Raw genomic sequence first — 15,574 nt, forward strand, 5'->3', positions numbered from 1 at the left:
CAATGTCATTCCCAAGCAAGCTGTTCATAAGACCTGGTCCTAAGGATACAATGCTATGGCTTCTATTCAGTACAGTACAACTCCTCCAATGCTAATAAATCCAGAAACTGTCCTAGAGCAAGACATGATTGAACTCTGTGCTGAAAATGCTAACTCCAGCAAAAAGCCAGTATATGCATCGAAATTCCAAAACGGCACTGTCCAGGATTCCTCTTTCTAGTCCATCAGTCTGAAACAATTTCTTGTTCAAGAAATCTTAAAATACATCATAAAACACTGCTTTGAAAATTGAGAAACCTATTCCCCCAGGTTCACATGCAGTACGTAATCATGTATGTTACAGCGGTGGGATTCAAAAATGTTAGCAACTGGTTCTCTGCCCGGTTGCTGGGTAGGCATGGCCATGGTGGGTGTGGCCTATTCGGCCTCCTGCACTACAGCAGGGGGGAGGAGTTTTCACCCTCCCTAGGCTCAGGATGCTTTCCCCAAGCCTCCTGGAGGGCAAAAACTGCCTACCCCGTGCTCCAGAGGCCCTCTGGAAGCCAGAAATGAGCTGATTTCCAGACTTCTGGAAGGCCCATTTTTTGCTCTCAGGAGGCTCCAGAGGCTTACCCGAGTCTCCTGGAGGGCAAAAATGGCCTCTCCCAGGCTCTGGAGGCCCTCCGGAGGCCAAAAACATGTTTCTGGAACTTCTGGTAGGCCTGTTTTTCACCCTCCAGAGGCTCCAGAGGCTTCTCTGAGCTTCCAAGAGGCTGGAAACAGGCCCATTTCCAGACTTCCAGGAGGCCCATTTTTCACCCTCCCAAAGCCTCTGCACGGGTCCTGCACTTACCTGGCATGATGGAAACTCCTGGGAGGGGCAAGTCTGGGTGGGCAGGGCCAGACAGTCCTTGCAACAACTAGTTCGGCAAACTGGATGCAAAATTAACACCCGGTTCACCTGAACCGGTACGAACCGGCTGAATCCCACCCCTGTTATGTATCATACTTGTTAATAAAATAGCTAGGTAAAAAAACTTGCAAGATGTTACAGATCAATCATTCCAGTGTCTTACTAATGAAAATATACCCAGGTCCTCTATTATAAATTTACAAAAATGCACAAGCAGAAACATCCAACATAAAAACCTCCCCCGAAATCTGGAGCAGTTGTTTGTTGCATCAGAGCGTTGCTGTGTTTGGTCCTCTTGGGGTTGCAAGCTTTGTGTCAGTGTGTCAGTCCTTAGCAGCTCAAGGTCTTGGTTGCCAGAAGAGGCTTTTATGGAATAATGAATGATGGGACGTTTGTATCCTAATGCATATAATAGATGCAGGGAAATTTTGTTTGTCCTTTGAAATTTTATTGTTCTTCTCTTTCTAGTTATTTGTCATCTTTCCCTCCCTCTCCCCTTTCCCCCTCCGCTCACGAGACCCCCTCAACTTCCTTCGCTTGGACTGGAAATTTCTCCCAGACTGCTTCATTTCTTGCACAGTAATGATGTTGCTTTGTTTAGCTTGTGTTGTCCAGATGTTTCTTCCCATGTAGCTAACCTTGCACTGCTTTCCCCTTCTGACCACCTGCCATCCCACAGCAACATACGCCATGCAGAACCTGAGCGAGGCCTCCCTGACCCAATACGAGCTGGACAGTAAGTGGGAGCTCCCTCTTTGGCCTATACTCCTGTCTCTGCTTGTGTCTCTGGGCTCGTGTGTTTGTGTGTGTGTGAAGCAACCCCATCTTGCTCACAACAGGATTACTGGGGATGATACAGATTGCAATCAGCATGTGTGGAAGAAAATATACTAGGGTCACATTTTTCTAAAATAGTGGTAATAGGTGTGATTTGCAATGAACTCTATTATCCCTCTCTTAACCAAATCCAAACATTAGTAAGAGTAATTTCTGCAGGTTTTTCTTGAGTATACTACATGAAATAACCATAACCCAACCCAATTTAAGAACTCCATTCAAGTAACGGAACAAATGTAGTCCACGCTGATCAATAGTTTATAGTAGCATATCCAGGAAAGTGGATTTCCATTTCACATCCCTGCTGTATCATAATTGCAGCAGGATGCAATGGAGAAATAATAGAAAGGAGAGCAACCTCCTCTTTAGGGTATTGAAAAAAAGAGATGAGAAACTGAGGTCCAGGAATCATGGAAATGAATGGAGGTGATAGGAAGCGACCTTAAACAATTTAAGTTCTATTCTCATTGTTTAAAACAGCACCTTTACTCACAGCTAAATGGACATCTTCTTTTTTTTACTTTAAAGTTCACATACTAGAAACCGTGCAATTAACCAGAGATCTTGTTCTTGCTTTGTTTGGTGTCTGCTTGCTTTTTTTTTTTTTTTAGTCCAAAACAATATACTGCCTATATATTTTCCAATCTAAAGAAATTGGACAGGAAGTAGCCAGGTTCTCAAGCAAGGAATAGTGGGAGGAAAAATGAAAGGAAGCTAACAAGAAAGCATGTGCTGCTACTTTGGAGGCAGCCCAAGTGACCTCTCCTCCCTTCTCCTATATGACCACCGATTTTCTCCACCTTTGCAGATCTGAACAAACACCGTCGCTACGAGATCCGCATGAGTGTCTACAATGCTGTGGGGGAAGGGCCCACCAGTTCCCCCCAAGAGGTCTTTGTCGGCGAGGCTGGTAAGTTGAGCAAGCACACTTTGTAAGAGTGTTTCTACTTTGGGTCTCTGTGTCATGTTTTTACCTGCCTACCGGAGGTTAAATCAGAGAGCTTTTGTATAGGGTTAGCTGTGTTGGCACAGAGGTTAGAATGCAGTACTGCAGGGCTAATTCACTGCTCACTCCAGGAGTTCGATTCTGACCGGCTCAAGATTGACTCAGCCTTCTATCCTCCCTAGTCAATAAAATGAGGAAGCAGATTGTTGGGGACAATATGCTGACTCTGTAAACTGCTTAGAGAGAGCTGTAAAGCATGTGAAGCAGTATATAAGTCTAAGTGCCATTGCTATTGCTGTCTGGGTCAGCTGTTAGGGAAACTATTAGAATCAACCAGCAAAAGATCCATTCTTCCATCAATAAAGACAAAACTGCCAGGAGGACACCAACAGGCCTGGATCCCAAGAAGAGTAAATCCATGGCCAAAGCATGGCATTTATTTGTATGAGGCATGTATTTGTTTGTCGGCCTAGTGCATTCCTGACTTTTATTCTCTTTGCTTTCTTCAGTCCCTACAGCTGCACCCCAGAATGTAGTCATCCAAACCATCACCGCTACCCAACTCGACATTACTTGGGAGCCACCGCCTCCTGAGACACAGAACGGAGACATTCAAGGCTACAAGGTATCAATAAAGGAGAATATTTGTAGCTCAGAGTTGAAACGAGGGGTCCTTGGTGCTCTCTGAACTTGGTTGTTTTCTTGGAAACATTTTGTTACCCAAACTAGGTAACATCATCAGTGCACTGCAAGGCAAGAAAACAACCAAGCTCAGAGAGCACCAGGGACACCCCCCCCCCCTGCAAGGCTACAAGATAATCACACAATGGAGGGGAGGGGAAGATCTTTCCTGGGGGGGCAGGGTGGATTGGTGCTCATTTCATCTTGAAAAAATGTTTAAAGATGGAAGCCACAATCCTATACCTGGTACAAATTGGGAACCGGCTTTCAGCTGTGGCTGTTTCTTCTGCCTTTATTACATAAATACATCATAGCATAGTCGTCTTTGTTGCTATATTGCTAATCTTCTAGGTGGGCTTGCATTAATGAGGATTAGTGTCCGGCGTCAGGCTAGATGGCACCACAGAAAGTTTTATGGCACACTGGAAATTAGCATGTTCATTAATCCATAACATTTCACAGACTAATGTCTGCTGGATATTAGAATTGCGTAGAATTACCCAGAGTTATAGATGTATACACTGATGAGCAGGTGGATAGAAATCAGTGTGAAATAAAATATTGGGAAATATAATGATCATTACAGTATTACCTATGGTCATTCATTAAAAAAAAGTAATTGGTAATAACACGGGCAACTTGGAGACAAGTTAATTGTTTAGTCCTTAAGGTAGCACAGTACTCTCATTTATTTTTGCTGATATAGATTAACCTGAGAGTCTCTTTCTAGAAACAAATATTTTTCAAGATCTTACAGTTCCCTCTTGCTCTTCTTAAAGGCAGGTATTATTCTGCCTGCTTTTGTTCTGTTTTAATAATAGGAGCATATTTTCAAAAAACACAGCCCACTCTCAGGAGCTGTTCCAGTATCATGGAGGTGTCATTCTCTTATTTCTATTCTCTAAACTTAATCCAAACCCTGAAAAATACTCCATAATATTATCAAAATTGGTTGCAGTATTTTGGGTGCCGGGGAACTACAACTGGTTTGAACAGTGTTTCTTAACATTGGCCATTTGAAATGTGTGGACTTCAACTCTTAGAATTCCCCTGCCAGCACCACCCAAAGAATTCTGGGAATTGAAGTCCACACACCTTAACTTGGCCAGGTTGAGGAACGGTGATCTAAGCAGTGTAGTACTCCGGCACCCAAAATTGTGCAACCATCTGAAGTGATGCTCATTTCCAAGCACCTCATTTTGAGAAAAAGGAAATAATGAATGAAGTTAATATAAAGGGGAGCAACAAAGATGATTGGGGATGGAATACAAGGGGAAACTGAGGAGATCGGGTTGGGCTTGATAGAACATTAAAAGTATTTAAAAGGATGTCACACAGAGAGACAAGACATAGTTTCTATCATTCTAAAGAGCAGAACATTTAGTAATAATCTTAAATTATGGGAAGGTAGTCTACAGTCTAAAGAATTGAGGCCTTTGAACTATGGTGCTGGAGAAGACTCCTGCGAGCCCCTTGGACTGCAAGGTGATCAAACTGGTCAGTCCTAGAGGAGATCAACCCTGACTGCTCTTTAGAAGGCCAGATCCTGAAGAGGAAACTCAAATACTTTGACCACCTAATGAGAAGGAAGGACTCACTGGAGAAGAGCCTAATGCTGGGAAAGATTGAGGGCAAAAGAAGAAGGGGACAACAGAGAATGAGGTGGCTGGATGGAGTCACTGAAGCATGAGCTTAAATGGACTCCAGAGGATGGTAGAGGACAGGAAGGCCTGGAGGAACTTTGTCCATGGTGTCGCGATGGGTTGGACATGACTTTGCAACCAACAACAACAGTTTACAGTTGAATGTTATAAAAAGAAGTCTGAAGGAAACTTCAGGTCAATATTAGAACAAACTATTATGGGAGGTAAACGTATCTCTTCACTGGATGTGTTTATACAGGCATATTCAGGGATTCTTTAATATGGAATTCTGCACCAAACATAATGGTTTCTTTCCACCCAGAGATTCTGTGAAATGGGGCATTGGGAGCCACATGCAGCCTATGTATTAACAATTAATGTAGTACAGCAATTAAGATATTAGAGTAGAAGACAGGAGCCCCAATTCTAGCCCCCCCACTCAACCACAGAAGCTCACTAGGTGATTTTCAAGCGCTGGTTCTTGCTCGGTCCAATCAACCGTCAAAGAGCTTTTGTGGAGAAAAATAAGTGGGGAGTTCACTATGTACAGCACTTTATGCTATTGAAGGAATGGCAGAACATAAATAATAAATATATATGTATATTACAGCTTGCCCTACCTCTATTTCACAATGTGAGCAAGTCTGAGACAGCACCACAGCTAGAGTGCAAATGAACAAAAGAAAACAAAAAACAGTTCCACTTTTTACCTCTAAGTGATGCTGTTGAGTTACAAATAGAACACTGGAACTTTGTGCCTATCATCAGGGATTTTTTTTTGCTCCTGGGGGAATGTCATTCTTGTTTCTGTTTGTATCCCCAAAGTATAAAAGACAGCCTTTCCAGCTCACATAGTATAGGCATGGTCATTTTATAAAGCCTCCTGCATTCCTAATATTTGGGACTATCTCAAATAATTCTACAGCTAACAGGGCAGGACGGCTGTATATTATTTATTTGCTTGTTTGCTTAACTTGTATTCTGTCCAAATTTGTGCAGCTCACAATAATCTAACAAAGAAATAATAAAGTTGATTTAAAAAGATAGAAGAGAGCAAGGGCAATGAAACGAGCGGTGTCACTCTCCCACACCAAAGGCCTGAATAAAATGTATTTTATTTTAATAGTGACCAAAACCAATATGTTTAACCTTTATAATTAGTAATATAACATAACAGTGGGATGGAATTTAATAATCCCTATGCTATAAGAGTTAGAATTTAACTCCTATATAAAATATTACATATTAAATATTATAATATACTATAGTATCATTCAGGGATTAAATGCATACACTAGAGTTCCCCATCCTTTCCCGCTTTACGGACCAGTGGGGGAGGGGGAGAGGTGATGATTCTGCGTAAATGACTGGCAAGTGTGTGTGCAGTTCACACAAGTGGAGATGCACATGTGTGTGTGCGCTCACCCGCCACTTCTGCGGCCTGGTTCCGAACGTCTCACGACAAAGTAGCTGGCATTTGGCTAAGAATTCATATTCAGAAAACATATTGGTTTTGTAACCTTATTATATGTAATTAAAGCTCTGATAGAAATGGCCTTCGTTCAAAGCAATGTTTGGCCTTCTCCTAAATCACAACTGCTAAAAGGCCCCCCTGATCTATTGTCTCCGAGTTGGGCAGTTGAAAGTACATTATGGAGCCAGAAGTGTTCTCTTGCCAATCTTAGATAAGTATCATCTGGCTTCGTGTGTCCAATCAGGGAACAAGGAGACAGTTTAGAAGTGACCTTTGAGGAAAGTTGCTTTCTTGTTTCCCAAGAAACCACAAGGGTGCCAAGTAGTGTTGCCATGGAAGTGGTTTGTTGCCGTCTCTTTGGTACCATGACTTCATGGAAGGTCCAACTTCTCTGTGGAAATCTGGATATCATCCAAAAATGACTTCAGAATTCTGTGTATCATTCTGTTCACCCTGTAAATCAAGACTAAGATTTAATTATTTGCACAGTTTTGTCTAGTGGAAGAATGAATAATCTTAATCTTGATATTTTCCAGTAATACAAGGAATACGCCTACTGTTAGTGAGATCCTCTGCTTTAAAATACATTTTCTTTTCATTTCATTTGTCTCAAGTTCTCTGAAGGCATTCTTTTCATTTAAAAAAAATAGGTAAAGATTTCCTCTGTATAGTCCTGTCTGACTCTAGGGAATGGTGCTAATCTCCATTCCCTAGCTGAGGGAGCCAACATTGTGTGAAGATGCTTCCATTGTCATGTGGCCGGCATGGCTATACACCAGAGGTGCAGGGAATACTGCTACCTTCCCACTGAAGTGGTACCTATTTATCTAGTTGCATTTGCGTGCTTTCAAATTGCTAGGTTGGCAGAAGCTGGGGCAAGAATGGGAGCTCACCTCATCGCATGCCGCTCTTAAACTGTCAACCTTCTGGTCAACAAACCCAGCATTTTAACCACTAAACCACTGCATCCTGCTTAAGAATTCTTCAAACAGTGTGATAAGTTGACAATAAAAAAACATGTTTAGAGATTCATCCTTGTCACACATCTCCTTCTTGTGAATGTCCTTTTCTTATTATCATTTTGCTCTTCAAAATTAAAACAAAATCCCATAAACTCTGGGAGACTACTGCAGGATCTCTTTTCTTGTTGATACTAGTAAAACTTTCTCTGTTTTAGATATTTTTTTTCTCCTTTATTTCTTTGTCTCTGAGTCCATCATTATGTGCAATGTGGGAAAGATGTAGGATAGTGCAGTCACTGTATTAACATAAAAATGTCACATTGCTAAACAAGTTAAAATGCTTTATAAACAAGTTCACTTCATAGTACTGCACATCTACAGCTTGTTAATATTTGCCGTTCCTGATACCAGTTGTATTCCTAATTCTGTCCCTCTGATGGATGAAGATTTTCCTACAGGGGGACTATTAGCTTCTCTGAGACCTGTTCTTACATCCATGCCTCCCGAATCCTTCTGTCCTCAATTCCCTCATCCCTCTAAAAATAATTTGGGAGGAGGCACCCAGGATTGCCATGTTTTGATTAGTACTTCCACAGCTCATGTATCAAGACATTTTCCCCTACATTAAGGAAAAGAGAAAGGGAAATGCTTTATCAAGTTCCAACCTTAGACAGATGTCTGTCTTGAAGCAAAGGAGAAGTAATGCTTGTATAAATTATTACCTGTGTATTTATGAGGCAGAAATCTCAGCATCTTTGAATTCTTCAAGTAACTATGCAGTTATTTAATGGGCCATTGCTTTTTCAGTTTCGCAGTGTACTGTGGTGAATAGATGGCAGCACTTAACTAGCTGTAGCTAATCTCAAAAAAGCTAGTCAGGGTCAAATCTGATTAATATTTTGAGGGGAGATCACTACGAAATCTCATGGATATAGACAAGACTGGAAAATTGTAGAAGACCCCAGAAGACAATGTAGTTGCCAGGAATCAAGGTTGATTTAAGGGAGACTTCATTCTTTTTCTTGAAGTATCACTTCATTAAGTATCTCTTAATGTATTACCTTGTAATTGAGTGATTCTAGTTTACCAATTCATCAACACCGTCAAAAAGCTTTTTTCTAAAGAGTCAATGAAATGCAACTGGGTCTGTGAGATGATACTGAAGAATCCAGGTGTGAGGCTTCAGATAATTGGAGGGTGGTACATAAAGAGATGCAACTTTGAAAGAAAAGACGCGATGCATAACCACTAGAATGAAAACTTGTTCATTTAGGAAAATTTGACTTTCCATGTCCACATTTTGGAATGGAAGAGCAGGTTCATGTGCCAAAGCCAAAGCGAGAAGTAAATGTCTTTATTTCATCCTCTTGCCTCTTTATTTTCTCCTGCACGTTTTCCTTCTATATCCTTGATTGCATTGATTCAATTTTCCCTGTTCCACAGATTTATTTCTGGGAAGCTCAGCGGCAGAATGAAACTGAAAGGGTGAAAACACTCTTCTTACCAGAGAGTGGTGTCAAACTGAAGAACCTGACTGGCTACACTTCCTACCTCATCTCCATCCTTGCCTTCAATGCTGCAGGTGATGGCCCCCGCAGTATCCCTATCAAGGGCAGGACACAGCAAGCAGGTAGGTGGCATAGCACTGGCCAGTAGGCATTCAGAGGCAGGGGAGAGACTCTCCATGCATTGGCAAAGGCTTTGCTAAAGTGGACAGTTGCCTAGTTACAGATAATGTTCAATCACTGTAGGAGAAAGAGTGACAGAACCTGGGGAAGAGTTAAAAGAGGGATCAGCCTAGAATCCCTAGGTAACTTCAATCTCCCCTTCTGTTGCCGCTTATCTAAATCCAAACATGTTTTAACCATTGATTTAGAAGATGATTTTTTTTTGTCTTTTAATGACCTCATAATCCCTTGGATTGGGATGGAGTTGGGGCAACTGAATGGAGCTGACCTGGCCGGATGGCATTCCTGTTGCCAATGCAGAGTTTGCAGCAGATATTTACTCATTGTGCCCCGAGAGAGAATATCTGTCGCTACCTAGGATCGAACTCACAGCCTGCTGATTGTGAGGCAAGAGCTCCACCTCTAGGCCACTGCACCACTCAATTAAGAAGATGAATGATAGAAAAGACCAAGTCCACATGTGAAGATCCAATTAAACTGATTGTTGCTACACAACTAACTTCTTCTCAACTAACAAATAGCACTTATTTGAAGTTAAATAAGGATCAACAGCCATCATGGGAGATTGGACATAGTTCGCTTGTGGCTATGTAAAGATTCTTGGCCGATCCCTCTTTTAACTCCACTTCCAGGTTCTGCCAGTAAAGCACAATTAATGCTTTACTAATCCCTCAGTTAGTGGATCAATGCCCAACACTGGGCATAGTAGTCTGGTGGGTCTTGTTTGTTCATTTATAAAACATGTTTGTGGTTGTCTAACTTTATGTGGTGACTCTGGGCAGCATACTGTCTTTTTAAAAAATACAAGAAATACCAAGAAGGAACAGAAAAGAACAAGAACAGCACAAAACATAATAAAAATCGTCTTCCCTATACAAAACCCATCCAAAAGACATCCAACAACTGCATAGCACAAAGCATAGTGCAGCGGTCGGCAAACTTAAACACTCAAAGAGCCATTTGGACCCGTTTCCCACAGAAAAGAAAACGCCAGGAGCCACAAAGATCCTAACCGGAAGCCCCCTGTTCAATTCTGGAGCTGACCGGAAGTTCAGTTCCCCCACCATAGAGTCTCCTCCTAGCGTGGTGTATGTTTTCCTCTACCTGTCATAACCGAAGGCCCTATCAATTGTGGAGACAACTGGAAAACCCTCCCCTTGCCATAGAGTCTTCTCCTGGTGCACTCTGCTTTTCTCCCCCACCCCCACCCCCAAACCGGAAGCTCCTCTCAAAATTGTGGCACTGATCGGTGACGGAGCCACAGTAGAGGGAGGAAAGAGCCACATGCAGCTCCACAGCTGCAATTTGCTGACCCATGGCATAGTGGAAGAACCGGATTTTCAAGGCTTGCTTAAAGGCAGGGAGGGAGGATTTGAAGATTTCCAGATTCCAGCCCACCTCTTTCTCAATACATGTTTAAGTACATGTGGAATACTTTTAAATTAGATGTACCTGTCAGACTAGTAGGGACATCCATTAGGTGTGTGTCTGTGTGTGTGTGTGTGTGTGTTTGCTAATCTAGAGCTTTCAGAGAATATAAAATTTATCCTCAGCTGCCTCCAAACTATTCAACAGCTGAATGATCATAGAGTCTGCCAATGTCACAGTTTCTGGTTCCGAATTAGGAAAAATCCTTTAATCTGTCCTCTAGAAGAAGAAAGAAAATAATATGCTAGCATCCCTTTCTACCCAATCTCTGCACTTGTCTATGTTTATGTGGTGATTTGAAAACAAAATCCTCCCTGAAAAAAAGGTCATACCCAAGGGAAGATCAGTTATAGTATGGCGATAGCACTTAGACTTATACCGCTTTATAACCTTCTCTGTAAACCTTCTGTAAACTGTTTACAGAGTCATCCCCCAACAATCTGGGTTCTCATTTTACCCACCTCAGAAGGATGGAAGGCTGAGTCAACCTTGAGCTGGTGAGATTCAATCTGCCAAATTGCAGGCAGCTGGCAGTCAGCAGAAGTAGCCTGCAGTTCTGCACTCTAACCACTATGCCACTGCAGTTATAAAATAATAAATAAATGCCACTGAGTATGGAAGCTTGAAAGCAATATTATAATATGTCTATGTTCAAAAGCCTTTTAAAGTACCTGTGACTATGCCAATATATTAGTAAAAGGGCATTCAAAAGCCATTCCAAGAGGGAATTGGGTGGGCAGTGAAAAGAAGATCAGCTATAAAAATGCATAGAAAAATTGGAAGTTTCCATGAAAAGATGACAAATCTCTGGAAAGAAGGAAGAAGATTTACTGCAAATATTACATCTGCCATTTATTTTGGATACAAGTAAAATATTGTAGCTAAGTACAGGAACCAAAGGCAAAGGATGTAGTTAAAAAAAATCTATCTCATTAATTGCTTCCATGGATTGCGGAAATTACCCAGGTAAAACAGTTTAACGGTAATGGTGCACATTTCAATGTCCTCATTGGTCGAAAATATGAAAGGAACTCAGAAGAAATAGGGAAAGATTTGCCTTTATAAATGAGCCAGTAGATGGGGCCTTCTGCTGGACAATTAATCAAAATGTCCCCCATATTTGCCTTCAGTTGAATGATGTAGTTTGATAGGCTAAAAATGAGTGGAATGAATTACACAGAGATTAAAAGTTGCTATGTTGTTATTGTTATTTCCCTTTAAAATGTTCTGTTCCCTGGCTTCATTCATCTTACCATTGTTGTGGCTTCATTATTCGGCCCTCGCAAATGGGCTTCAAGTTTGAAATCTCCCAGCCTAATTTATTTCTTGTTATAAAAGCACACAGTATTGCCCAGTGTCAAATGACACGGGTATGTTCTCCACCTCTGCTGTTCCTTTTCAATGCCAGGTCAAAGACCAATGATGAAAGGAATCTATTCTAGCCTCGAAACATAAGGATGTGTTGTATTTGGTTCAAGAATGATAGGGCCAAGAACTCTCTGTTATAAAAGAATAAAATCACACAAATGATCCTATTTTATTTTTCTGGGCAGACCCACTATGTAGATCTGGCATTTTCCAACCTTGACAACTTTCAGACTTGTGGACTTCAACTCCCAGCATTCCCCAGCCACAAGTCTTAAAAGTTATTAAGTGGCTAAGCTGAAGTCACAAGTCTTAAAAGTTGTTAAGGAGTTGAAGTTCACAAGTCTTAAAAGTCGCCTAATAGGTCTTCCTCTAAAGTGCAAGTTCCTCTCCACACTCTCTTAATTTCAGATTGGCAGCCACTATATCCAATATGGTTCTGCAGTTCCCTCCCTCCTGCTCAAATCTTATAGACTTGCCTCACCCTCATCCTGCTCCAAACTTCCTGTCACTTTTGAAGAAACTTTCTGCTAGATGTTTGATAACTGAACTGCTGCTGAATAGACTTGTATACATCGCCACAGTGCTTTACAGCCCTCTCTAAGTGGTTTACAGTCAGCCTATTGCCCTCAATAATCTAGGTCCTCATTTTACCCACCTCAGAAGAATAGAAGGCTGAGTCAACCTTGAGCCTGGTGAAACTGCAGGTAGCTGGCAAGCAGCAGTAGTAGTCTGCAGTACTGCCTTTAACCACTGCGCCACCACGGCTGTTAGAATCTGCATTCTAAGAAATCCAGTAGGATATTCAAACTACTTAGGCTACACTTGATGTTCAGGGAAAAGGCATCTGCTACTCTGTGGTCTGATGCCCTGGTCTCCATCTTCAAAGTCATTTGTTTTGTGCCTGTTGGTATCACTTGTTCCGTCCTCACACAACTTCTGGTTTGATAATGCATTTCAAAATAATATCAGCTTACATATCTGGATATCAAAACCAATGATAACTTTTTTTTAAAAAGAGAGAAAGTAGGATATGTTAGCCATATTCAGCTCTAGCATCTGAGCCTTATGAAATGCCCTTTATGCTGAGAGCATCACCATGGATCTAAGCTAGTATCTTGGTTATCTCTGCCCAGAGGGAGTCAATAGAGCCTGAACTAGGATCTACTTTCCTGGCTTCCCTTTTCTGGAATCCTTAAGGTTATTCTTGGCAAAACACAGCTGAGTATGAGAGGAACCATGGCAATGGATTTTGACCAGAGATGTTCGGGATATTTCCCTTTATTTTTCTTTTTTCAGCCTCGCTACTCAGCTCTAAAACTCCATCCAGTGATTCCATTTCAATTCAATCTGTTGGATTCAATTTGTTTCCATTTCTTTTCAGTGGAACCAGAAGAAAAGAGAAGGGCATTTTGCCTAGGGCTATGATACAGTAGTTTCTCTGTCTGTAGTTCTGAATGTCATAATGAATGTTTTCTTAGCACTGCCACTACTCAGCCTCCCCTGTTCCTCTTTCAACTTGTCATTATTTTTCCTTCTTACATGAGTCTTTAACTTGGCTTCCTAATGTTGTCTTGTTAGCAAGTATGAATAGATAAAAATGGTTTTTAACGGAATATCCAGCTTTATTCTTTTATTCTTCCTTCTTTTTTAGCTATCACAACCAACTAGAGGAACTAAGACAGGGAAATTTCAAAGAAGTTTATACAGAATTTCAGGAGGACACATTTTAATGATCATGTCATGGCTCAAAATTCTAAAAAGGTCTTTGTTGCTATCCTACCAAGCACTGGTCTGTGGCCCATTGCTTGATTGCTGATTCTTTTACTGTCAAAAGTCAATCCTGAAAGGTAGAAGCCATCCATTACTTTAATATTCTCACTGTCAGTTCTTTCCAGGCTTCTTTCTGGACTCATTATTGTTTGTTCTTATTTATAATTTAATCATAGTTCCATTTTTCATTGCTCCTTGGTTTTCATTACTGGAACTTCCAGATCATTTGCATTTTCAGCTATCAGAATAGCGTGATCAGCATAGGGCAGGTTATTTTTTTTCCCCTCCAGTTTTACACTCATGTTCTTCCAATTCATCGTCTCTCAATATTTATTACATTTTTCACACCACCTGCCTGCCAGCAACTATGCCTATTGGTTGAATAATGATGGAGCATACAGCTTTATTTCACTTCTTTGCCAGTCTGGAGCCAATCTGTTTTATCATGTTCCACCCCAGCTATGATTTTTCTTGCCCTATAATATAAAGGTTTTGCTAGAGAACAAGTGTTCTGTGATTCCCATTTTCTATTGTTAGGGCAATATTTTCATATTTATTAATATGAAAAATAATTCTCACAGTTTTTGTGCCAGATGTTTGTTTGCAAAAAGAAAATACTGCATATATATTTTTTGTTACTTAAAATCATAACATTGTCAGGGAAGAAATCCTTTAGCTACAAAAATGTGCTAATTCAAGCCATCAAGAAAGGTGCAATTAATCAGGAAGAATGTTACTTAAAAAAAAAACTTGCTTTCCAAGCTAAGTCAGGTCACCAACCAGGTTATTTATTGGCATCTGTATGCTATATAAAGTCTTACTTCAGACATTAATTTTTTTTCTTGAAATGGTCAAATGACAAAGGAATGTTAATTTTGTTTTCCATCTCCTTGGTAGGAAATCTATTTTTATGTTTCTTTTCATTCCTCTTGGTATTTGTGTTGGAAAAACCTGACAGGCAATAATGGGCTGCAAGATAGAGGTCACCATGGGGAAAAGAGAGAGGGAGGGAGAGAGAGAGAGAGAATGTACTGTGATCCATCAGCCTTTAGAATGGGCAGGATTTTTTCTCTCTCTGCCATATGTTTTGAGAGAATGAAAAAATCATCTTGCTTCTTTTCAATGAGCGTAACTAAATCTGGCCTAATTTCAAATAAAACCATTCCAGTCTCTTTCTTTTTATTCCCCCTTGAAGCATTGGTTGGCACTGGGATCTGTTTTGCAGATCACAGCTAGTAAGTTCAAACTAATTTAATTTCTTAGCACAGGTGGGGGGGGGCATGACTTGCTAAATGAACTGTTTGCTCAGTTTTTATGGAAAACAAAGAGCCCACTATCTGGATGTTTTTTTTATGAGCAAAAAATTGCTACTACCGGAGTGCAATTTAGGTTTCTTTACAAAAAATAGTGCAGGGATAAGGATTTGGATCAATGTTATTGCAGCTGTTAGATGCCAGGAAGAGATGGTTGGTTGCAGTTGTGGGAATGTGTCCTATGTACTTAAGCCAGTTGAGCCATTTAATATAGGTACTTCTGTTCATCTTCAGAACAATCTTCGCAGGTTGGTTGTGATCAGTTGTAAGAAAAGGAAAACAGAGAATGAAAAATGATCACACCTTCTCTGTTGATAAAGCCAAAGTTCCGGCTGTGTAGTGGGTCCCTTTTTCACAGAAGTGAGTCAGTTGGAAGGAATAGTTTATAGTTTAAGACAAATACCTTTCAAACACATCCCAGTTGTGATTGTCGGTTTTGCATTTTCTTTTCTTCCTTTTTAAAAATTTCTGGGGATCTGACTCATGACCTACTTTCTAAATGGGTGTCTCAGTAGGATTTTGTTTTGTTTTGGTGATTTCATTCATTCTTTCTCACCAGTGTCACAAGCCTG

At 40.8% G+C, this 15,574-nt stretch overlaps 1 protein-coding gene across 2 annotated transcripts in view; it reads left to right on the forward strand.

The window, feature by feature from the left end:
- Positions 1-15,574, forward strand: part of SDK2 (sidekick cell adhesion molecule 2) — a 451,341-nt gene that overhangs the window by 410,180 nt on the left and 25,587 nt on the right. The window contains exons 34-37 of one of the 2 annotated variants that reach the window (XM_087710186.1): positions 1,572-1,628; positions 2,538-2,639; positions 3,185-3,300; positions 8,879-9,065. In XM_087710186.1, the coding sequence (XP_087566312.1) occupies positions 1,572-1,628; positions 2,538-2,639; positions 3,185-3,300; positions 8,879-9,065 (462 nt within the window). The remainder of the gene's footprint in view (positions 1-1,571; positions 1,629-2,537; positions 2,640-3,184; positions 3,301-8,878; positions 9,066-15,574) is intronic. The other variant, XM_087710187.1, reaches the window with a different exon arrangement.

Source organism: Thamnophis sirtalis, unplaced genomic scaffold (genome assembly GCF_051295495.1).
Source record: "Thamnophis sirtalis isolate CommonGarterSnake01/CBP01778 unplaced genomic scaffold, rThaSir2_p1.2 scaffold_3, whole genome shotgun sequence".
NCBI lineage: Eukaryota > Metazoa > Chordata > Lepidosauria > Squamata > Natricidae > Thamnophis > Thamnophis sirtalis.